The sequence below is a fragment of the Carettochelys insculpta genome, chromosome 12, assembly GCF_033958435.1.
Source record: "Carettochelys insculpta isolate YL-2023 chromosome 12, ASM3395843v1, whole genome shotgun sequence".
Classification (NCBI taxonomy): domain Eukaryota; kingdom Metazoa; phylum Chordata; order Testudines; family Carettochelyidae; genus Carettochelys; species Carettochelys insculpta.
Window position 1 is genome coordinate 33,747,970 of NC_134148.1, and position 26,100 is coordinate 33,774,069.

A 26,100-nucleotide genomic window follows, 5' to 3' on the forward strand; every position below is an offset into this window, starting at 1 on the left:
AATAGGCTGCAATAAGGATGGAAATATAAATTAGTGTAGATGTTTTTTAAGATGAGGAACAAAGAAACTTTTTAATTTTTGTATTGTTAATTTTCTTTCTTATAAAATCTTTGAAGTGTTTTAGGAATAAATAAGAAATGAAAAAGTAAAGTTCACAGCACAGACAACGCACAGAAAATGAGGGACACGGCTACTCAAATGCAATGTAGAACACCCATGGACCAAATCATCAGGGTTGGTGCCTGCAGGGGTTCCAATGGCACCGGCCAAGGAGGCAGGAGCAAGGTTTTGGTGGCAATGGCCTAGTCAGGGTGTGATGCGGTTTTGTGGCTCTGGCGGAAGTGAGAGGTGATGGCTGAGCTAGGGTATGAGAGGGTTCTGGTGGTACCGGTTGGGGTAGAAGGCAGTGGCTGGGCAAGGAGGTGGTTCTGTGGCACTGGCTGCAATAGGTCATGGCTGGGCTGGGCCAGATCAGGAGATGGTTTAGGTGGCAGCAGCTTGAGTGAGGACCAAGAAGCAGGCCAAAGCATGAGGGGTTTAGTGGCCCTGGCCAGGGTTGGTGGGAGAGCTCTCCAGATTGGGGCACAAGGTGGTTTGGCGGGCACTGGGTAGCAATGGCCAAGCCTGGGTGAGAGGTGCGTTTGTGACACGATGGCTGGAGTACGAGGTGAGGCGCTTTGGTGACACTGGCAGTGGGCGGCGGCCAAACCGGCCCGTAGGTGGTCTAGATACGCTGACCCCTGCGTTGCGAGCGCTCTGATCAGCGGCCGACCAATCACAAGTGTTCACATGCTTTTCCCCGCCCCCAAGACGTCTACTGTCTATGGATTCGGAGAGCGGCGCTAGGCTCGCGCGAAGCCGAGGGTGAAAGGAGGGGGAGCGAAAGAAGGAGCAGAGCCAATCGGCAGCGGCAGCGGCAGCTCGCGCTCACCCTACTCTTGCTGCGGCGACCGTTGAAGTTTCGGCGGGGTGGAAAGCTCAGTGAGTAGAGCGGCCAATAGGAAACGGCGGCTGAGTTGCGCGCGGGCCCAGGCTGGGAAGGGGAAGGAGGGAGAAGCGCGGCCAATGGAAGCCGCGCGCGCTGGGTGCGGAGGGGAGGGAGCCGCGCGGCCAGTAGAGAGCAGTGGTTGGCGCACGCGCAGAAGTCAGGAAGGGGGAGGGCTGAGCTGTAGGCAGGGGGTAGAGGCGCAGGCCCAGCCCCTTCTCCGCCGGCCGCCGCAGTGAGTACAGACCCTGGCGGCCATGTTGTGCGGGGGGAGGGGAGGAAGGAGTTGAGAGAAGACGGGAGAGACAGACTCTCTCGCACACACTCGGCACAAGATGGCCGGGGAGGCAGCCGCAATCGGGCTCGCAGGCGGTCCCACCGCCGCTTGGCTGGCTGGAGTCGGGGAGGCACCTGGGCACCGGCCTCGCCGGCCACTCCGAGCCCGGCACTCAGGAGACCCTGGGAGCCGCGAACCGAGCTCCATGCGGGGCTGCGGACAAGCTGAGGGCTATGGCGCCGTGCTCCGAAACTGGCTGCGCCCCGAGCTCTGCGGGCGGGCTGGCGGCCGGGCGGGCGGGCGGGGAGCCGTTTGCCGCCGCGGGCAGGGTGCGGAGGGGAGCGGCGCTCTGCAGTCCGGGCCGCCGCCGGTCTCCGCAATGCTGGTGAGTGGGTCTGTCTCTTCGCCGCTCATTGTTCTTTGTCCTTGGGAGGAAAACAAAATGTCCTTGGAGCCGGGAGGGGGAGGGGAGATCCCTGACCCCCCCCCACACACGCCGTTCTGGGCTTGGGGAGCCGGGAGCGGGCCCCCTCCGCTGCTGAAACCCCTTCCACTGAGGGGGTGCCTCTCCCGTTGGGGGCCCCTGGGTGCGGCAGAGCCGCAGGGACCCCACCTCTGCGAGCTCCCTGAAGACACCGCGCAGTAGTCGGTATGGAGAGTTCCCCTCCCGTGCACCACTCTGGGGGCCCGGACCACCTTTCTGCCTTCATGGAGTTCTAAATGGGGGCTTCACCTCAGTCCCGGGCCCCCAGTACAGCACGACGGGAGAAGGGGGCGCACCCCACTCCGTGTCCAGTGCACTATGGCTAGGGACCATCTGCAGCGCAGTTACAGACTCCAGTTGTCCCCTAAAAGAGAGTGGGGGTATACTTAGCCCATATCCTAAGGTCCTGACATAGTTCTTTAAAGAGCATTATTGGATCTTGCTGCTGAACAGGGGATCGGTCGCCTTAGTTTGTAAGAACAAAGACGCCATGTCTATTTCTTAAAAAATAAAACTTGTTTTTTTTGTCTGGGGTGTTGGCTTTTAACTCTTTCCCCACCACTGAGCGAAAGCAGGCTGCTGAAGTGACCGTCTCAGGACCTTGAAATGATAAATTAAAATGTAAATTGATCTAAACGATGATTTGGGGGCAACTTTGAACAAAAGTCGAGATATAAACGCAATGTAGTCTTGTGGTTAAATTGTTCCTGTATGAAATTTAAAATATTCTAACAGCTTTGTGCCAACTCTACAATTTAAAGTTTAAAAAATACAAGAGTTGTGAATTATACTCCTCTGAAGGAAGAAAATCGGTAAATGAAAAGTATTAAATTAATTGTAAATGACATTGACAAATATGTAGTTATTAAAGGAGTGCTTGCTAGGGCATTTATGCATTTTCTGCTATTTAGGCTGTAGTTATTTGCTGCCTAGTATTTTGATAATTGTTCAAATGTAACTTTTTAATAATGTAGACTTATAATAAAGACCCTTTTAAAAGGAAAAGTTTAAATGGAACATTTGTTTGCTTCACATTGGCTCACAAATTTAATGATTACTCACATGTTTTAGGATCAGGTTCATATTCCAAATCTATGAAGTTACTGCTGAATATTGCAGTGTAAATAAAGTAGCTACTCTTGTATTAGTTGAAGATGGTATGTAGCCATATTTGTTGCCGTTTATCTAGTGTTGAGTCACAGAACATGATTTTAAAGTCTTTGTGCTCTTTTTCAAATATGACAGTTGAAAGGTAAATCTGCAGTTTCACCATATACCTTGTAAATGAGAATAGGTAGTATGAGAATAAAAGATGACTTTTACAGAAATTGAGATATAAGTTCAAACACATTGTGTTAGTCTTGCACACAAATTTGTGTATCTTTGTTTTAGATTTGGGTTGTAATGGTTTTATGACTACAGTTACATCTCTGCAGTACTGTACAGACTGACAGTTTGCTTAAAAGAAAGTTCTAGTTTTAGATGAATGCTGTATTTTTAGCACATTAGTAATCTGAAGAGAACAGCTTAAATATTTGTTTCCTTAAACGCTGTTTCAGCTTCAATATAAATTTGTTTTGATAACAAAATTACTCATATTTTCTAAATGTTTATTACGTCAAAGAATTTATATTCTATTTGTATTAGCAGTTAGTGAGAATTGAATTTATATCTAGGAGTCTTCAGTGTTAAATATGGTGTGAATTTTAAAATACTCATTCTTCATAGAGTATCTACGAAGCTTTCACTAGGCTGTGGAGTATTTGGGGATGAATAACTGCCAACCAGTAAAAATTTAAGCTTTTTGATGGAAGGCAAAGAAAACCTTGGTGGTGCTTGTAGTGTTAAAGAGCAATGTTTGGGGACTGATTAAAGGTCAAGGATGTTGCAAGTTTTTAAAAACTACTCTAAAGGGAAAAGCTGATATGTAACTTGGCCAGATCAAATAACTTGTGGCTTAAAATTCAGAAGACGATGACAGGAGCCATTTTAACATCATGGTTTCCCATTCGTGTGGGGGGGGGGTTAATTTAAATTTGCGTTTTTAAATTTTACAGTCTCTTTTTTTGCATTTTACAGAGGAAATCAAAGTATTGAAGGCAGTTACCCATGCTCAAATTGTTTTTGCTTCATGATGTCCTTTTACAATTTTGATTTTATCTTTATGGTTATTGGTTTGGTAATAGTAAGAAAAAAAATAAGTGACAGGCAGTTTACCTCCTTCACATGTAAAAACTAGACTGCATATGTTTCATAATCCCACCCCACCACCAATGTGTCTTTTGAGATGCAAAATCACCAATAATTTTGTTGCCACATATTGTAACATATATGGGCAACGCTGTATTCATTTAGTCTTAAATCTGTACACTCGGAAAGTTGCTATTCTTTTTATATCTTTACAAATTTTTTTACAACTTTGTAAAAGAAAAATAATTAACATTTGTGTGTGTGTGGTTTGTTTTTTTTTTAATTAAAGATAGAACTCCATAAATGTTTATCTACTTGATGGATGACTGGCTTTGGGAAGAATTATGCAGACCTGATTTTTTAGGTAAGAATTGTTCTAGGTTTTACCTTTACACAACATCATTATTTCAAGTTACTTTCTCATTCTTCTGGGCTTATGTTTAATTGTCTACTACTGTGCCTTACCAGAAAAGGTAAAACTGACGCCTCCCAACTCTTATTATTAAATTGCATAGGGTATATTACTGTTTGTATTTTGAAAGGTATGTTTTAATGTAGATATTAGAAGCGAAAAGTCCCATTTTAAAATTTCATGTAAAGTATATTTGATAGGCATTCTTGTCACATCTGCTTTTGTTTTACTTGCTTAAAAGGTGATCTGTATCAATCTTGATTTGAATTTGGGGGGAAGCTCATCACTTCAGAAGGTTAAATTCATATTTCATTTACTCTTTTTTTCCTAAGGGTGGGGTGGGGTGGGGGAAAGGGTACTAAATTTTGCAAATCAGTCAAGTTTACCTATGCATATTGCAGATTTTAAACATGGGTTAAAACTGAATAACCACTGCATGCTTAATTACAAGTGTGTTGGCAGGGGCCCAGCTGTTTTTTGAGGAGCCTGCACACCTTAAATAAATACTTTAAACAATTTACATTCTCATTTTGTACCACAATGTTACTCTGCATTTACTTGTTTTATACTTTAAACAAGTTCTAGTGATTGCATATTAAAGTTCTCATTTAAAGAAAAGTATTAATATATTTAAGTTGAATTGTAGGTAACTTTTTATCTTTTAAACAGACTTCTTTGTTCCTCTTTTAAAGGATTGTACCTGGGTACAGTTTCTTGGTTTCAGTGGCGGATGTGTTAAACACGGGGGGGAAAAAAAGGAAACATTCATGTTTCTATATTGTTTATCAGGTATGTAATAATGATTTTGTTAACCTGTTAAAATTCACTTTTTCAGCAAATAAGCATTAAAAATGTTGTGATGTTTGTTTGAGGCATTAAAAAGTGCTTAGCACAGTAAACGAATGGTGTCTTGCTCAAGCTTTGCATTCAGAATTTACTGTGTACTAAATACATTTTATAATATTATTGACGTGCCCTGTAAATGTAACTTCTTCTCAAGATTATGGGACAGTCCATTCAGTAAAAGGAGATGGATCTGTTTGTACCATTTAAAATATATACTTAGTGACATAATGAAGAAAATAAAGAATACCAATAGTAAAGGAAGATATTTCAACATTTCTCCATATACAGCAGCACACGAGTATATGTAAAGTTAACAAGTTAAACTTCAGAAATACATTGTTCCTTACTTCATGATCATATTTCAAGCTTATTCTTTTGAGCTTTCATATATTTTATTTAAAGAAAAATCTTAGATGTTTCATCCTCTAAAATCCTAGTGCTTTAAAAATGAGATGCCAAAGCGCTAGTAGTATCAGATGCCTTATTTCTAGAACTGAAGTGCTGTAGATTAATTTTCCACTGCTTTTGAATTTAGAACGTATCATCTTACATTTTTATATTGGAGGGGAAAAAAGATAACGTTTAACATGTAATTCTGAGTTGTTGATCTTGTTTGTGTTTATCAGATTTCTTCTTGCAGATCACTTACTAACATACAAATTCAGGTCATTAAATCTTAAGATCATCTTGGTGCACATTAATGAGAATCCTAAACTCAAACTGAATCTTAATTATATATGTTAAAGTGTATCCAAAAACTGTTTTATAGAATACTAAAGGTTAGTAAAAATCAACACCACTGTCATAAGATATCCTTCTTGATAGATAAATACCCATTCTAGCTTGCAGCTGATTGCTTTTACTACTCAAATACAGATATGTAACTTTCAGTGCCTCTGCTTATTGCAGATGAAAGTAAGTCCCTGTTTTAACCCACATCAAGAGATCTTGTCAGTATGACACAAATCAAACTTGAAATTAATTTATATAGCAAAGCATACAAAATAGGCAGGTTGCAGCAAAACACAACTTTGAGTGAGGGTGACCTGTAAAATTTGTCAGTCATTTGTATATGAAACTTGAAAATCGAGGTCCTTGCCAGAAATTACCTGGAATCTTTGAAAAGATGTGTGTGATTTTTGATGTTAATTTTTCCACTACAAGAGAATACAAAGTCTAGTCCCATCAAAGACAGGCTTGTAATTATACTAGAACAGTACGCTCAAATCCTGATGATAAATCTCACACTTCCATTCTTGAAATTCATGATATTTATTTCTGTGGCCAAGCTTTTTTTAAGATGCAAAATTATCTGTTATGGTCGATCTAATCCTAAATATAAAATTAGACATCACAGGTTGACCCGTTTCGGTGACACAAACACGTTAAGACATTTGGAAAAGAATACTTTGATTTTAATTAACTTGAGCACATCCTGTGCCGTCGTGGCATTCTGTATATTGAACATATCATAAAAATGATGGTCTTGAATGTTCCCTAGTAATTTTGACAGCTGTTTAAATCCTCACTTTTTGTCCCTTTAACAATATAAGAATGGCCATAATGTCTCAGACCAAATGTCCATCTAGTTCAGTATCCTGTCTTCTGACAGTGACCAATGCCACGTGCCCCGGTGGGAATGAACAGAACAGGTAATCATCAAGTGATCCATCCCCAAATTTTACATCTTTTGATCTATATTGGCAGCTGTTCTTTGAATTGACTGAAGTCTATACAGTTTATTCTACACCTCTTTAAAAGAAAATCTAGGAAAGATATGAATTCAGACGCCTGAGAACATATTAATATGTTAGGGAATATATAAATTATATGTTTTGGAATCACTCTAGTTCTGTTTCGTTTAACCAGAAAATGTGACTTCTAATGTGAACCTCTCCTTAACTGCACTGCAGCACTGTGAAGAGACCACGTTAGTCATAAAAGACTCTTAGGCTATGTCTACATTAGAGAGTTTTGTAGACAAAAACTTATGGAGCATATACACACAAAACACGTTTTGTCGACAAGCTGTCAACAGGCCCCTTTTGTTAAGAGTGATCAAAAGATCAATCCACTTTTATGTGTAGACGTGATCTGTCAACAGTAGTTTTGTTGGAACATATCTTTGAACAGTAACTTCTGTAGGCAGATGCTTCTAGTGTATAGAGAGCCTTAGAGTTTGCATGCCACCCCTTAGCATGAGGAGTCATTATCGAGTGTACTTTGTAGGATAAGATGAGCGTGCAAAGGGCATCCATAAAGCTGTGTGGAAATTAGATATTTTAATTTGTAGTTTGGCTCTGTGCTAGTTCTGTGGCGATATAGCCATTAGTAGTATTGAAAGATCTTTTTATTTAGCTATCAAGTACATTACGTGATAAATGGGTATGTAAATGCTGTCCACCTTAAATTAATATCAAATAATCATTTTCGTAGGTGGGATAAAAGCACAAGCTTTCAGCATTTTAATGCTGCATTTTAGTTCATTAAATTATTTTTCTGTTATAAATGGTTTTTTGGTGTATGAGTGTCAGTATGATAACATTTAAAGTTGGAAATTGAAAGTATGGTGGGCATGTTGATGGACAGTAATGGGGGAAAAAAATCTTGAATAGGCAAGAAGTAGTATTTGCCATTTTAGTACTATTATTTTTTCCTGGGGACTGTCGTTTGAAATTCCTCTGTTTACCGATTCTAGTTTCTTTTTCCAAAATTGAGCTGACTTGAAAAAAGAAGTTCTCAAACCTGTTGTCTTTATAATTGAACTATGGTGTGTCTCTTTGACTGGGCCATGATAACCTGAAGAGAGCCAAATGACTTACTGTCCAGTAGAGTTGTCATAAAAATAACCAGATATTTAAATGTAAACAAAAATGAGATCTCTGAACCTAGATACTGTGATACAATATTAGAAATGTCCAAGACTGGACTTTCAAATTCAACTTTTCATCCTGACTTTGTTACCTTTAATGAAGTTTTTTAGTCCTAGATGTCTGCTTTTGAAGAGGGAACTAATATATGTAAATACCAAATTGGCAGGTAAACATCTTCATTACAACACAAAATTTGAGATTGCTTTGCAGAGGAACTTCTATGAGCTGATTAAACAAGAACTTGAATACACAGGGTAAAACAAATGACATTGAGTTACATGGCAGCTCTTGAATCACTTAAAAAAAACATCCTAGTCTGCTCAACTCCATATATATTGTGGCTAGGTAAACTGGCAGTTGAGTATTATGAGTACATTCACATCAAAGGAGGTCACATTTCTCTTGAAAATAGATTTTTGAAGGGGATGAGAGAAACTTAGTGGGCCAGCCACTGATAGCAAGAGTTTTTGACTCACTTGATTTATAATTTAGATTAAGGATAGCATTAACAAGAGTTGGGTGGATTAGGACCCTTACACGTGTTTGAAAATTTTACTAACTTTTTTTTTTCCGGGGGAGAGCTGGGGTTCAGACAGTATAGTTGTTACTGGGTCAGTTGAGAAGTGTAACTTATTCAACATTTTCTGTAGTTATGTATTCCCAAAAAGTAGGAGCCTTTGTTACACATTGAAATTCTCTAATCTGGCATTCTGCAGTCTGACATAATTTTAGTTTGTTGGATATTCACTTACGATAGTTGTGGCCAAATTTCCTGTGGTCCCAGCCACCAGTCTGGTTCTTGGTTTTCTGTGCTGTTACTTAGCTCTAATTTATTCCTAAAAGTCTTCTAAGAGCCCAATGTGCATTAGAAGTGTCAGTAACACTGCCAGACAATATTGACCTCCCCGATTGGGCAAATTCTCTTCGGGACCAGTCAGATTCCAAGTGTACCAAACTGGAAAGGTTCAACTTGTGTTAACTTTGCTTTCTTGGAGGCTTTACAGGTGGTTGTAGGTGGAGCCATTTACTTCAGTAGAATTGTACTGATATTTTAATATTATTGGTATGGGCTGTCATTAGGCTGTTACTGAGATTCTCCATTCTGAAGCTGGCCACTTGTAGAAAACTGGACAAGATGTATGGAGTTTTGCTTTGCTGTTGTAGCTTCCATACAAGGAAATTTGGCTGCCTAGTAAGTTTTGGTTACTACCTGTACTATAGTTAATTGCAATATCAGTTATTTGATGATTAGCATATTCATTTGTTACTCTTCAGAAAGTAGAAGTAGGGCAAAATCATCCCAGCATTTCAAATGCAGATCCTCTTTTGATTCCATTGGTGCGTGGTTAATTTTCTCATCTACTTGGTTTTCCTAAAGTGGTAGTAGGTATAGACTCTTCAGACTGCATGGGTGATGTGTCACTGAAGATGAATGAACCTGGGGTTTGCACAGTAGTACAAAACTGTGGTATAGTTTCCATTGGATGCATCTGATTAAGTGGGTTCTGACCCATGAAAGCTTATGCCCAAATAATTTGTTAGCTGTTGACGTGCCACAGGCCTCCTGGCTGTCTCCTCTCCCCCCCAACCCCCTGAAACAGACTAAGGCCTTGTCTACACCAGTGTTTCTTAAAATTTTTCAGACCATGGAACTGCAAATAATTTTTATGTGGAACATCTATGGAATTTTTTTTAAGAAAAAATTCAGACCAAAAAAACAGCAACATATACAGCAAAAACAAAATGAAGCAATTTAATCAGGTATCATAGTAACATTGTATCTGATTTTAATAACAGAATAAACCGTCAGTGTATGATATCAGAAGAATGTCCGACGTAGCAGCAGATTTGTCTGCTGTAGATGCAATAAATCTATCTCTGAGCTCACGCCTGTTAATGCTGATATTTCATCAAGATAAAAGTAGCCTGCATTGACAGAAGAGAAGCCTCCGTCATCCTTACCCCACACAGGGTGCTGTGATATATGCACTTCAGCTATGCTATTTGCGTAGCTGAAGTAAATTCATGGTGCTGGTAAGCGTAGACAGGGCCTAACACCATTACTCCTTCTGAAACATCAGACCTTTGCCATTCCAGGTTACGTAGCAGTATATCGAGGTGTAAGTTTTGCTTAGGACATGTCCTCTCTGAGAAGTGATGTGTACTTTTTGGTCTCCTTTTATTTGGTATGTAATCTGCAACCACAGCTTTGTGCTAGATGGAAGTTGGCACTTTCTAGTGTTTCTAGGATGAATTTGTTTTGATTGATTTTCCAGTATGTTAATGTATGTTTCCCTCCATAGATATATTGAGAAATCTACTCAGTATGCAGAAGTAGCTGATGTTGATTGAAGAACTGGTAAGTTATTCTTAATATCCTTGCATGTGGTATGAAATATTATGTATGGCTATAATAAATTTGTTAAAAATTTGATTTAAAAGGTCCTTAAACTTGGTTGAATTGATGCCTAGTTTAAATAAGAATAGTTTATTTAGTAGTACTAGAATCATAAATTCTTGGTCTATGAAATTCACTTTTATATAGTTTTCTCAATCAATCTTAAATCTTCTGTATAATGCTATAGTACTCTTGGTCTTCCATTTCGGTGACTTGACTTTTTGATGTGAACAAAGGTTAAAACACAAAATCTATATTTGTACAGACTACAATATATGAAGTGTTACCTTGTACAAATAGTGCATTACTTCATCAGTTTGTGGTATTAAAAAAAAAAAAAAAAATCGCATAGCAGAATGAATGTCTTTAAGTATCCAATTATTACCATTATCCAAGGATTGTTTTTGTATACTCCTATCAACAGCTGTAATGGTCTTTTAAAAAACACTAGTTAGTAACTTCTCTAGGGAGTTTTCTTAGACTTAGTTATCTGTCGTCATCTTGTTCCACAAATCTGTAATTTCATAAAGGCAGCTACATGAGTTTAAGCTCTGACCTGCCACACTGAGAAACTAGCTTATGGGGTCTCACTTTAGGTGTAGTGTTATGTGCTGTTAAAAATGCAGAGTTGTCAGATTTGAATAGGAGGGAAGAGAGATATAGTTGCTAACATTTGGGATAAAAATAAGTGTAGAACTTCCTTGTTGAATTATATATTTTGCTGCAAAGTAGATACCCTGGGACTACTTTGTATGACCTCTAAAGCTGGTTTTGAGAGCCTTGGTTCTTTTTTGCCATGCCCAGTTTTAAGTAGTCTCTTCTTGACTCTATTCTGCATACAGTTATCTTGGCCCTAATTTTTACTGCATTTTGTGCTTATGCAGTGGAAGAATAATATATTATGAAATTTACTTTGCTGCAGAACTGTGTCCCAGAACTTATGCTGGCATTTAACACACATTTTTTGCTTGTGAAGGTAATCTTCCAAATGTGAAAAGTTAACTGATAGCCTGAAACACTAGCTCCAAGTGTTGAGATCATCTTAAGATGTTGACTGTGGAACCTGGAAATAATAGTTTTTAAATGTTCATATTGACTGTTTCATTGTGCTTCATAATAGCAGAGACATCCAACTAATTGGTTCATATTGTCTTCCATGCCTCTTCAGGTGACAAAAACCCAAATGTTCCCTCTAGCTTCCAATTGATAACTGAATCAAAACTCCTGCCTTGTCTAGACAACCTCCTGGAGCATACCGTAAACATAAAATGGGTGGATTTAATTTTAATTATAAAAAAAGAGGTACTCTTCTGGCTCCTCATTATTTAAAAACCTGTGTTCTTAAATGAAGCTGGTCAGAATCTCCAGACTACCACAGCAGAGTATGTAGAATAGTAGGACCTTGCTGCCAAATTTAGGTGCATCTTGTGTGTGGTGTCTTGCTTTTATATTTCTTCTTTGACTATCACACCTTTTTTCTTGTACCCTGCCCACTCTGCTTGTCTGATCTGCTTTTGTGCTGCTTTTCTTTCATTGTTCCCTATGCCTAGAACTATATATTTTATCACGTTCCAAGCAATCTTCACTCTTAAATGCATTTTCCACGCTGTCCACCGAGAGACTGTGTTCTTTCTTCCCAGCCCTCTTGCCATCTCAAACTCTATTAAATGGTTAGGAACCTGTATAATTTCTTTGTCATGGAAAGGAGTGGGGAGAAATGGGGTTGAGGATTAACTTTAACAAAAAGTTAACCTTCACTCCCTGCTTTCCCTATACCTTTTCTTTGTCTTCACTTGCTTTAATATGGATTATAAACTATTGTAGCAAGGGTGGAAGACATCCCAGTTACCTTGGGAAGGTATTCACTTCCTTATTCTTTGTAGTAATCTCCATTAGAGACAAAAGCCCTGAACTGAATTTTGAGGAAGAATTCTCTTTAAAATGTTTGTAAATTAAATGTAATCTTAAAATTCTAGTGACCTGCATTTAAAATTTTTCTTAAATAAGAAATAAAAGTATTTGAGTTCACCATAAATCTTTCTGGAGTTGATGTACTGTATGTGATGTTGTGAAATTCTTTAATTGAACCCACCAACTCTTTTTGGTACTCTCCTGTTTGTGTTTGCTTTATTTTTCATCAGCTTGATTTCAAATGTGCCTATAGAAGTTACTTAACTTCAAAACATTCTAGAGCTTTGATCTGACCAAAGATTCTTGGATCCTTAACTTCAGGTACAATACTAAATCCTTGAGAGCTGGAAGAAAACTTATGTGAGCTAAAAGACAGCCTTGTGGTAATTGAAGTTGCATCATGAATATCAGTATTGTATATCAGTGTCCCACAGCTCCGAAGTTATGATTGGTTCATTGTTAAATAAGTTTTCATCCCCAAGATGACCTTTCTAAAGAAACAAATACTTACCTTAGGAAAACTCTCATTGATTTCAGTGGTAGTCAGTTTCCCTTTGGAGGCCGAAAAACTGGACAAAACTGCTATGAGCCCTTCTGAGACAAAGGGCCTTTTTGTGTTTTGGTCTCTTCTTGAAGATCTGCTGCCTTGCATAATGACAGCTTCATCTCTTTCCACATCCTGCAGTGAAAGACAGTGGGATATATAGGCAAGTCCACTACTGCTCTGCCTCAGAGAGGAAAACTTGAAAGCCTGAAGTAATAATTTTAGGAGCTTGTTGGTGCCTGTTTACCTGTATTGGGAGTTCCTTTTTAATTAGCTTCCTTTTGTTCTGAAGTTGTAACCTATAAGATAATCTAATACAGAAAAGTCTAAGCATGAAAGACCAGTCTTTCTACTTAGTCTTCCTACTTTGAAGTATGAATCTTCCACTTAATTGGTATTTTATCTCTATATGCTACTGATACGTAAGCATAGTTTAGGCTTGCATGTTTGGTTTTCCCCACTAACTTGCTCTTAGGGAATTGTGGGTTTTTGACAAACCTAAGAGATAAAACTGAACACTTATTTTTTGGGTCCAAAGATTAATTTTGTTGCAATGGATCTTACCACAAGTCATCTTTCCAATTTAGAGGAAAAAGGTTAATATGTATTGAGTGTGAAAAGAAGATAAATATTCAAGCACAAAACATTTGCATTTTTTAAAAAATTCTAAAATTTATTCAGGTATTGCAGTGGATTGGCATTTCTATATTTGAACAGTCTTTAACAGCATGAAGAAAATCTACCAACTGTTGTGTTAACTGCCTTGAGTAGCCTAGATGTAAATCTTGTTTAATTAGAAACAAAAATACAGGAACCAATAAGTAGATCTTCTTGAACATTAGCAATGCTTAATGTGTCCTGTAAGCTAATCACGTGGGTGGCCACCTAGGAAAGATTCAGGTGCTGCCTGGCTCATCAGGAGACCACCCACAGCTGCCCACAGTCAGCACCATGTTATTGTTGGTGGTGCACATCCATGTGTGTTGCTGCGCACAACAAAATTTATTCCACCCATGGAGGGGGAAAAATTAGAGGGAATGTGATGGCTACTCCTCAGATTCTACAGAAAGAAGTAGAGAGAACATGAGCTTCATGTAGTAAGAAGAGGAATCTTAACCATGGGTGGTCAGTGTGACTGTTTTGGGGTGGGAGAGGGAATCTTAGAACTATTGTAGAAGTCTCTCCATAGCAGAAAAGTAACTTGTGAAAGTGTTCCAATGCTTACTATTAAAAAAAAAAAAAAAAAAAAAAAAAGAAGTTTGACTAATTGTCTGCATTAAATTGTTTATTGAATGCTGTTAATACTTTCCCTTTATTGTAATGCCTTTCATTGCAGGATATTGTTAAAGAAATACTAACTTTAGACAAGTGTCTTCTGAAGATGGTGATGTTGCCAATTGAGGTTCAGATTACTACCATGGCACTACTTTGCACACTCATTGGTACAACCAAATACAGCTGAACCAAGGAGAGAAATTCAAGCTGATATCTTTTATCCAATCACTTAGGTTGGCTTTGCAGTCAGTAGAATGACCCAACAAAAGTAGATGTTCATGGGTTGAACCACAAAACAAAAAATTTTGATGGTTATATCAATGCTTAGCTTTTCTAGCTTCTTACAAACAGAAGCAGTAACCATAAAATAAACAAATTTGATGAATTTCTTTATGTATTGGCATCCATTTCACTCACATCAGCTTTCCCAAATATTTGACACTGACAAATTTTATTAGTGTTAGTCCCAGAGTATTACATGAGATGGGTGAGGTAGTACCTTGTATTGGATCTGAAGATTGTCCAGTAAAGGAAATTGCTGCCTCCAGTTTCTCACAGGCAAAGATTGGCGACGTGGTTATCATATTTCGGTGCTTTAGTCAGATTTCTTTTTGTTGCTAAAATATTTAGAAACATTGACTAAATTCAGAGGCTGTGGTTACGCTAGCGAGTTTTGCTGGCAAAACCCCAGTTTTGTCAACAAAACTAATGGAGCATCCAAAGACAAAATGGGACTTGTTGACTGTATCTCGCCAAAATCCAGCACATTTGCCAACAACCCTCTGCATCTTCCAGATGAGAAGGCTGCCTTTTGTTGACAAGTTCTGTTGAAATAAAAGCTGTGGGGGTGCTCGGGGGGGGGGGGGGGGGGGCTTTTCTCTATAGGCAGGTATATGGAATGATAGGCAGTCCTGTCTGCTGTACTTCTGGGTGCCTGTTTTTGTCGAGAGAGTGACCAGGCAGTCTGGCCACTCTGTTGACAGCGGACCGCTCTTCCGATTTGGCTTTTGTGTGTGACCGCACATTGTCAACAGAAGTTTTGTCAGGAACTCTCTTCCAACGTGACTTCTGTTGACAGATTACTGTACTGTAAGTGTAGCCAGAGTGTTTAAATTGGCTTAAATAATTTGTATGTACAGTATATGTTGCAGTTTAGAGACACTTCCCCGCCAAAGTAGAAGTACTACTTCAATTTAAAAAATAACTTTGAGGTATGGGAGGATAAAGATGGGAAGATCCTGTAATTAGAATATTTTGCTACACTTACCAATATGATGCAACTGAAAGTTTAATCTAAATAGCTGCTTCTGCATCCCACTTCATTATGGTACATTATGTATCTTATATAGGGGAGGGAAAATAACTTCATCTAAGAATACTAGGATATGAAACATGGTAAATGATAGATTTAACTTGAAACAGGAAGTGTGCTGTAATGACTTCATAGGTTTTATTTAGTTGCACAGGATATTTTTTTGAAGTGAGAATACTGTCACTTGAATGATGAGGCGAAAAACTAAATGACTGCACTAACTTCTGTCTTTTTTGGTAACACATGTATGAAGCCTTACTTAGCTTGAAAGATTATGCCTGGTAGGCTTTCTGAGGGGGGGACAAGGTAGTAGTAGAATTGTCTGTAAAATGAAAGGCTAAGTTCAAAAGCTGCATTGAAAAGGGAATAGAAGGTCACAAACGTCAATTTAAAATGCAAATTCGCTATTGATGAAACAGTTACTGAAAATCACTTTGTACAGTTTTCACTACAGTAAGCAAATTATGTATGGCTTTTCGAATTTTTCTTTGCCATTCTGCCATTTACTTGTTTCCTGCATTCAAGGGTTGTGCAGATGGATGCAAATAGTTTAAAAAGTACTTTATTTCATTTATCTTAGTCCACATTTGTTGAATAACATTGTTCAATAACAATGATGTAATTTAAAGTCAAGAGGCAAGAGAACTTCATTTCTTATGGCAGTCACAATAATGCTTCATCTGGTCACTTCTAAAATTGTCACTGACCTGGTGCCTTAAGTCCTATTGCTGCTTTATGAAGAGCAAACTTTGAACATATAACTGGAGGAAGCATGGTTGGAGAGTGGCATTATGTTGCTTGTGTTGAAGACAATGAGACAAAACATTGTAATTTGTATAATTTCCATCTGATTTTGACACATTTTCTCTCCTACTAGCTATTGAAATGATTGCATGTATTTTCTGAAATGTGATCACTTAAAAATGAACAGAGGAGTTCCTTTCCTAGACTAGAGACTATAGCTAAGATGGCACAATAATAGGACTCCAGTCAACACCCATATAATAACCTAGTCACTGAAACTTTGACAGTATTGAGTTTGATTACTTGTGTGTTTAAGTAGAGAGGATAACCATTGAGATTTTAATCTATTAAAAAATTAAGATGCTCTTCAACCTGATTTGAGGCTATCAGTGTTTGACATATATTGGGAGTACTCGTGTTTTCCATTAACTTTAGAGGATAGGTCAATACAGTAAAGCTTATCAGCAGAGGTAAAACCACTCTCTATTTCCCATCTATAATTGTTCCCTGGGCAAATTTGTAGAAGTGAGTTAATTATGTTCAGAGGCTTCTTGAACTCTTAATTTTCCTTGTAGTATTTATTTGTATTTTTGAAAAACTTACCTGTCAAACTGCTTGGTTTGGCCATGTTAGTTGGTGACAAAATTAGATGTGCTGGCAGGTATAATTATATTGGACCCAATTTATGAAGCCTTAGTTCTAAAGTTACTGTTTAAAATGTCTTCAAGGTACATGGTTGAATTTTGTCTGTTTAGTCTTAGATTATCTCAATTCCAACAGCATTTTTCTTTTAATTTTTTATTAAGAGTCCAGTCAGATGAAGAGTGTCAAATGGAGTCTACGAATGAGAAACCAAGATGGCAGTTCCACTGTTGATTGAGAGGTTGAGGAGATGGACTAATGCATGAGTGCTGTGATATATCCATCCAAGACAGGGACATTTTAACATGGATTCCAGTGTTACTAAACCTGAGAAGATTTGGGTTTGTGATCATCCTACCAAAATGGACTTGAATTTCTAAAGGATATTGTATAAGTGAGCAGAAAATGGGTCTGTTTTTGAGGGGTGGGTGGCAAAATTTTATATTCCCAGAAATGTATCCGTAATGGGGAGTTAAGCTGATATGCCTAATATTGCTACCTATTTGGGCAAAATGTATTGTTTTAAGTGACTTATTTAATAAATTTTTATACTTCATTCTTTGTTTGTCTTTTTCCTGGCTGAAAAATACTTAGAATGTATTGATGTGTTGGTACATTAAATTTCTTTGATCATTGGATTCTGAAAATTAAGGTGTTTTTTTTTTTTTTTTTTTTACAAGCTGGTATATGCTGAGGTGTTTAAGACTTGAGAAATACTTAATTTGAAACATGGCTGTGTTTTTGCTTCAAAGACGTTCAGTTTGTTTCAATTTCCGGTATTTTATCTCTAGTTTTCCACTGACTTAAAATGTTTGTTTTTATTGTGTTAAGTATTTGGTCAGTTGTTAAAGTCCTTTTGTTAAATTTTCCAAAGCTGTTGTAGGATAGTGTAAATTTCAAATATATTGGCAAAATAGGCAATAAAATATATAGTGATTGGTTTGCAGTGAAGGGTCATCCTGAACTATCCTTGGTCTGACTGAGGACCTCTTCAGTTTTTGTAATCTGGTTTTGTTATTTATATGGAGTGGGGGGTGTGTGTGTGTGTGTGTGTACACACTAAATGTTATAGTGAACTTCAAATTAGTTGAGTTACTGACATTGCTAAATTTCAGGTGCTTTGTGTTAGAAATCTGTTACATTTTGAGTTGATTAAAAGCAAACTACATCATCCTTAATTTTTTTTGGACTGAAGTACATTGGTTTCGGCATTAATTAAACCAGTGCATTTTAAATGGATTAGAATTGGTCTGTACAATTGTTCAATACAGTTCATGGCCATCCTGTGCACTGTGAATTTCTTGTTGCCTTGTTAATACAAATTGTACAGTGTTAAGAGGAGTTACTTTGATCTTTCTTGTTACTGGATAAACACCAAAGTTAACCTATGTGAAGTACAAATCTCTGAGAAATCAGTTATTTAAAAAATCAGTCACATTTCTTGTATGTTCAGTCATTGGCTACAGAGAAACAATTATGTATTTAAAGTTCATCTTGAACAGATAGCCTAACTTTTCTCCTCGTATTTGAATACTGGGACAGACCAGGGTGTTGATTCATATGGAGATCGCTTTTGTCCAGACTAAGTGATAAATATTGAATATTTATCATAAGACATGTTCAGCTCTCATTCATTAAGATAAATTGGAAATGTTAAAAATTGACGTAATGGTTTTTCATAACTGTTCTTGTGATGTTGAATGTACACACTTACATACTCAGTCCTGTTTCCACCATTATATGGTGGAGTTGGGTATAGACTTTAAAAAGACTGAGTAGATGGCTAATTGAATGTCTTTATATTGTTCAAGTTCAGTTTGGAATTGGTGCTTTTTTCCACTATTTGTACTGTGTGTAGACAGTAGCTTCTGTATATAGTCACACACTAGTAAATATTGCACTATTTTGTTATAGCACATGAGACTTATAGTGTCCATTCTACTACATTAGAGATGGGATGGATTAATTGAGAGCAAGAATGGGAAGGGGGTGAGGCTGAAAGAAAATAACTTCTTATACTGGTTGAACTTACTATTTGCCATGGTGCCATTGGTTGAGACAGTGTACCACTTTTGATGCACTTAGTGTAATGTTACATGAAAACATTTCCAAAAAAATCTGGAACACATGCCTGATTCTAGTATCTTGTAAAATGGGCAAAAAAAAAGTGTGAAAAATTCTGTTGCCATGGTAGGCTGCCCCCTTTACTTGTTGGGGCAGGAGTGGTGGTCCATGGGCATAAAAGCATCATTTGTGATTAGATCCCCTCCAGTTACTAAATGAGCTATGTTTTGTGTACCAGGAGGTAGTATCTGAGAATTTAGTTGGGTTGTAATAAACAATTCTGGACATAGAATTTCACATTACTTATAAAACATACACTTGGGATATTAAGGTATATTACAATGGGTTAAAGTCCTGGGTAATACTTATTGGGCGCTATATATTATTATTATTATTTTTGTACTAGTGTCTTCAAGTTTAATAAACAGTTATTTAATTTTGCTCTTAACCAGCAGGGAGGCGCTGTTGAGACAAGGGTTACTGTCACACTGTTTTGTTTAGTGTGTAGGGACTTGCCATTTTTCACGCAGAAGTTACAGGATTGTGTGACAAGTGAGGGGATCAGTGACAGCATAGATGATTTTTTTTTTTTAATTTACTTATTTATTTTTAATTGCTGCCTATTGTTTGGGGTTGACTTCCAAGTTGGGTTGTTTCAGTCTGGCTATTAGTCCATCTTCCATCCTTTCAAAATGGCTTGTTACAGCACCACTTCCTGTCCAGGGAGGAAGTAATTTGAGCCCAGGGACTGAAATATTTAGTAAATCTTTAAAACAAAAGACACAAATTGCATTTCTTTCTGGCTTGAAAAGGGTGCCTGAGCCAGATGGGGTTAAGGTCCCCCCTCAGATGGGGTGGTATGAAGAAGGCATGAATGTGGGGGGTGGCAGGCACCCCTTTAGGTGGAGGCTATCTGGTTTTTTGGTAGAAATGAAGGGGTGGGTCTATGGTACATCACCTGAGTTGTGGGGTAAATGTAGAGAGTGTCAATCAAAGGCAGAGCTCAGAGCTGGGAAGGAGCTCTAGATGGCGGCTGTGCCTTAGAGAGAGCGCGCTGAGCTCCGTGCCTTCCCAACACTTTACGCAACTTTCCCTAACTTTCGGGCAGCCTCAGGGGGCCCCCACAGTCCCTTACCTGTCCTAGGCACCGATCGGGGACCAGCTGAGCTTTTTTCGGGCAGAAAAGCAGTTTTTTGGGGCTCTCTTTTCGTGCCTTGCTGGAAAGAAGAAGCCGTGGAGAGAGCCCAGGTCGTTGTTTTTCCAGCTTAGAAGCCATGGCGTACCTCCATTTTTGTGCGCTCTCCTAATGAGCTTTTCCCCGGGACATTTTTTGTACTAATTATCGCTGCTTTTGCTTTAACAGCAGTATATTTTTGGAGATTAGGTTCTTTATTTTTTATCTAGAACTATATTGTTAGCGTTTAACCTCTTAATATTTTGGATCTAATGTTTTTCCACTACGCGAAACTAATATTGCCTTGCTCTTGGAGGTGGTACATGGATCAGGTAGGTGGACAATTAATATTATTAATTTTTCAGATTTCTGCCGTTTTTGAGTACTTTGATTTTTCGACCGATATAAGCTGTATGGGGATGACGACATAAAATACGGAGATTTTTTGTTCCTCGGTTACTTTGGGAAAGTTTGCAGGGTGCTCCTCTGGGCTGTTCCTCTTCCCATTTATTTTCTTTTTAAAATGAGTTGTATTGTTTTAAAAGTCCGTTTTCCTGTGCTGATCAATGTTGTGTATTGTTAGAACTATCATTGCAGCGTCAGGACTTTGTTCTTGATAACGAAAGCCAATGAAACAAACTGGGACCTTACCTTTCTTTCAACTTTTGACAGTAAATACCTGGGCACAGGACATCAAAGCAAACACAGATATCCTACACCCCCTTTAATATTTAAGAATTAAAAGATGATGAGAAATGAGGACAAAAGCCAAGGAGAGGAGGGTTCAGTACACAGCAATGCATCGAGGTATGAGCTATCAACTTTATTTAAAAAAAAAAAAAAACAAAAAACTCTGAATGCAGTGTTTACCTTGACAGCTTAGGTTACTGTCAGTACTTAATACAAAACATTTAACTGATTTTCGTTCCTTTTTAAGGGATGACCTTGAGCTTGTTAATATGCCACACCCTATTTTTTGGTAGCAATTTCTGAAAGTTGTCTTGTGACTTAAGGGCCCATGTCACAGTCAAAAGGTAATGTACCTTTATTCAAGGGAGCCCTTTTCTGTGTATTATACCTTTTCAGTTTCTGAACTTCAGATTTTAGGTTTTTGTGCTGTGAAAAACGACCTTGTCGGTTTAGCCATTGCTGCATTGCACCATTTTACATACAAGGCAAATTTTTCTTTGAAGAATCTCAGAAGTATAAACTTTAACTGAAGGCCATACAGAAGCCTAGTAGTAGTAAATTATAGTAAATAGACATTAGAGAAACTTACATGAATGAAAAAAAGTTCATTTTAAAACATAAACTAAAAAGTGCCTGTTTGACTGAGGCTCCTTACTTTATATTTTATTTTGGTTTACAGAACTTTGATACTGTTTAGGTATTTTGGGGTATTTTGATACAATTTAACCAAACTTCCCCTGGTGGTGGTAGTATTTCATGTTTATAAAGCCTAGCCCAGGATTGTTCATGGGAAGGTTGGTGTCCTTTGATTGCTTGTTTTGTATATTTTTGCTCATAATGTTTTGTTGATTATTATGTCAAGTAAATTATACTCTCTTCAGGCATTCTATAAATTAAGATTTGATTTAAGGAATATGAAATACTGAAAAAATTGCTAACATTACGTAGATTTACAGAAACATTAATTTCTGTATACTTCATTTAGCTTTTAATATTGTATCTTAGTATGTTTTTAATCAAATTGAAACTTAAAAACTTCACTTTACTCTTCATGGTTTGTCAATATGTTGCATTTTGCTCATTGTTAACTTTTTTATTAAATCATAACTTGTTTGTTTTTCCCTGTGCATCTTTTAAGTAATTGTCAATAAAATGAATTCTAAAACTCTTTGGTATCATATGTGCGTATGTAAGTTTAGCAGATGCATGAAGACAATTGTTCGTCCAAAAATTTTACGTGTTCTTGAACATGAAATGAATTTGCAATATTGTGGTAGAAACTCATTTGACCACACTATTTTGTGATAACCTTTTAACGCTTAATTGTCCTTACTATTCAGGAACGTTAATAAATTGCAGTGTAATAAATGGTATTACAATAGAAATAGGTAAGCTGTATTTCATGTAAAATGTGCATTGTTATTGGTGTGGGAAGATACCAGATATCACATACGGCACATGCAAGGACTTGTATTTTTAAAAATGTTTGATGTATTTCAACTTTAGTACCTTTATGCTCTTGTAGTTGTGCTTGTAATGCGCTTGCAAAAGTCCTGATTTTGTCAAGAAAGTTGGTTTGCTTTTTAACCTAAATGTCACTGAAAAATGTGAGTTATCAGTAGTAAAAGCAACTGCAAATATGAATGTTCTGGCAATCAGATTAAAGACATTTTAGGAGCATTATCCCAAATTTTAAATGAAATCTAATGAGTGGGCATAATGGGTTAATAAGTTGAATAACATAGCCACACAACCGTTGTGGGGGTTTTTTGTTGTCCCAAAGGTATACTATTTGCATAGGATCACGTGTAATTTTGCTCTTTTGTAGCAAAGATCATGTGTCTAGAAAGCCATGTGTTTCTTCGTTGTATTAAATAAAAAAATACATTTTTCTTCCCCTTTACTGTGCTTCATCAGAATGAGTTTGCTGCTATATTACCTACTCACCTGGAGTGTGAGAGCAGTTGAACAGAGCATATTTATAAATGAGAATTATTTTCTGGGCTGAGAGTCAGGTGAATGTCTAAAATACTTTTTACTTCTTGACATTGACTTTCGGATATGGGGGGAAATGATTTCTAGGAAGTAAAACCTTTAGCCTGCTTTCCTGTTACCCTGAAATACATTGATGCCAGCACAGATCATGTTTCTGACTTGACTCCCCTTTCACAATTTTGGATTACCATATACTCATTAGGTAAATATGAAGTCATATTACAGTCATATCTGGATTGAAGGCTACAGTAATGGAAATGGATGGGTAAGGTGGATGTGAGTGACTGATGCCTCTGAGGATATGAGAAGCACAATAAAGATGAGGGAATAGACGTGTGAGAGTTTTTGGTAGAGTGTATTAGTATAATGATTGGGGAATATGACTGGAATTGTGATTCCTGCATTTCCAGCCGGGGCGGGGGAATTTACACTGAACAAACACAAACTCCTCGTGAGAACCGACTTGAAGCAAGTAATTCCTGAGTGGAAATGTTAGTTTAACTCTTACAAATTTAGTACATATATAGACTTTTCTTGGGACCTTTTGCATGAATAGAAACACCTGTTCTTCCTGTATTTCAATATATGGACAGTAACCTGATTGTCAAGGTTTCTGACCTAACAGTTCTCATTTAATTTAACTTTTTTCATGGAGGAGTAAAATTGGGATGCTGTCAAACTCAATTTTTAATGGAACAAAATGTTGGTAGTGTTAAATATTTTTTCTGCCTTTTCTTATGCTTTTTTTAAAAAGGCAGGTGTGAAGTGTAACAGTTACACAGTACATTTTTAGTGTAACCTAATACGGGTATCTGAAATAAAAATTAAGGTAAAATAAATGCATTTTTGTAAATCTAGGATCATTTTGGATCAATGGCAATAATTTGCAATAGTATAAATAAACACATGTAATACTGATCCAACTTCTGCTTAAATCCCTTGGAATCTCTTTATTGCAGTTAATTTCTGGCATCCCGAACCATAATAAAATAGACATAGTTTATATTTTTATGATAACAGATGCAGAATCAGTACAAACAGTTGTACTTGCCTCTAACCTGCACTTTGTGCTTATAAAATAAAATTTGAAAATATTAGCTGTCTGAAATGGATTTAGACCTGCTTTCCAGTGAGAGTTTAGAAATTTTAGAGCTGTAATTGTCATCCCTGTGGCAAATGGCTTATTATGTAGAACTGAACTGCAGAATGCAGCTGACATTGTGGAACAGAACACATTCATTTTGTGGCAGCCATTTTATGAAGTAGTTTCATATAAAAGAGGATTTTTTTTCTGGGGGAAAACAAAATGAGACAAAAATTAATACCTGTAATTTCTGATGAAACCAGATAGTATTTCTGATCTTGTTAGGGCTCAGAAAGGAAACTGTCACTCAGGGAAGGAAAGAAAATGATTAAATGCTTGGCATTTTGGTGCAGGTCCAGTTCAGTCACAAAATGGCTGTTCCTTTGTGCCGCATAGCTGACAGACATACTGCATTGCACTGTGTGTACTCTGAAAACAGCAGGAAGTTGCTGGTGGGGAGTTCAAAGGCCATCTTGTTTTTTTGCTGTGGAATCTGATTGGCTCTTAGCTCCCTTGGTAACAGGGAGGATCAACACTCTGGCGCCTCTGTGGAAGAAGCAGAGCTCTGCCTTCTGGTGATGTCAGAGTAAGCTTGTTCGTTAGAGCCTCTCCCACTCCTGGCAAGAGAGCTACTGCCTGCTCAGCCAGCAGGGAAAAAAAACAGCGTTTGGAGGCACAGCATTCATTCTAATGGCTGGGAGAGGGCGAGCGCATGCAGTACATCTACAATCGGTTTTCTTGCATGGACATAATGAACATGTTTAATAGTTCATTATCAAACATAGGTAACAGAAAATTAATTATTTTAGAATTAAAAAAAAAACCTTGGAATACCCTTTAGCCGCTTTGTATTCCTCCAGCAGCTGGATTTTTTTAAATAACTTTACAATTCTTTAATGGATGAAGCCCCATTTCCCAACTTGCTACATGGATGTTTTAGATTTTTTTTTTTAACCTGGTAATATTTTTTACACTTAAAGACCCACAATGCTGCACGCTTGTATGCCAAATATGTTTTTTAAAAAAAAAGTTTTGTTACGTGTTCCTTTTTCTGCTTTGCTAGTTTACAATCTAACTGGTTTTGAGTGTGTTTTGTATAGGTTCTGCAGTTACAAACATGATGTGGTTCTCCACAGACCTGCCAAGGTTTTATTTAACCTTTTAATCTCCTGCTGACTTGTAATTTGAAAATTTTTGTTTACTATTTTCCCCCATTCTCAACTCCTCCCTTCCTGTTTTCCCCCCAATGAAAGAAAAACAAAACACTGTTAAGCAATCCATGTTAGTCCAATGGCAGAGAATAATGTGCATGGGAGTTGGTGTGGTTGTATTATGATGTGATCTGCATGAAACAAAGGGATGACTCATTTGTATTTTGTAACAAACTCATTACAAATACATGATTCAGACATTTTAAAGTACAGTTCTATTTCTGAGGATGGCTGGAACAGCAATGAGTATAATAGAACATGTTTAACCACTTGTAAAGTAACTAACTTAGAAACAGTTTTAAATACTTCTGAACTGTTTAACTTTCAGTAAAAACTGACTTTTTACAATAATCAAATACTAGGTGTTCTCTAACCATGTTACCGTGATTATTTTGTGTAACAGAAGTCAAAAATAGAAGGCATTTTTCTGTAGGTTAGTAACAGAGAAAGCTGTGCTAGTCTATATACTATCAAAACAAAAAAGTAGTCAAGTAGCACTTTAAAGACTAAAAATAATTTTAGATGAGCTTTCGTGGGACAGACCCACTTCTTCAGACCATAGCCAGACCAGAACAGACTCAGTATTCTCTCCACCTTAAGTATTGAGTCTGTCCTGGTATGGCTATGGTCTGAAAAAGTGGGTCTGTCCCACGAAAGCTCATCACCTAATAAATTATTTTGTTAGTCTTTTTAAAGTGCTACTTGACTGCCTTTTTTATTTTTCTGTAGGGTTATGGATTTGCATATGCATCACAGCCATCTTGAGGTCTCATTTACATTAGAAAATTAGATTAGCCCAGCTGTGTTGCTCAGGTCAGGGGCGTGAAAAACGTAACTCTACAATGTATGAAGCCGATATAAGTTCCCTTGTAAACCCGTGGTAGATTGATGAGAGTCCACTTTTCAGAAAGCAGTGATTCACCTAACAGGAGAAATCCTCAAGTAGCATAGCTAATATCTACGCTGAACTGCTGTATTTGCACACTTGC

The 26,100-nt window shown here is 37.7% G+C and overlaps 1 protein-coding gene across 16 annotated transcripts in view; it reads left to right on the forward strand.

The window, feature by feature from the left end:
• The first annotated feature begins 825 nt into the window (after nt 1-825).
• Nucleotides 826-26,100, forward strand: part of CHD2 (chromodomain helicase DNA binding protein 2) — a 101,288-nt gene continuing 76,013 nt past the window's right edge. For 2 of the 16 annotated variants that reach the window (XM_075006281.1, XM_075006282.1), the window contains exons 1-5: nt 1,227-1,647; nt 4,226-4,300; nt 5,041-5,137; nt 10,371-10,426; nt 17,058-20,938. In XM_075006281.1, the coding sequence (XP_074862382.1) occupies nt 20,877-20,938 (62 nt within the window). In that variant the 5' untranslated portion in view covers nt 1,227-1,647; nt 4,226-4,300; nt 5,041-5,137; nt 10,371-10,426; nt 17,058-20,876. The other 14 variants (XM_075006272.1, XM_075006273.1, XM_075006265.1 and 11 more) reach the window with 14 other exon arrangements.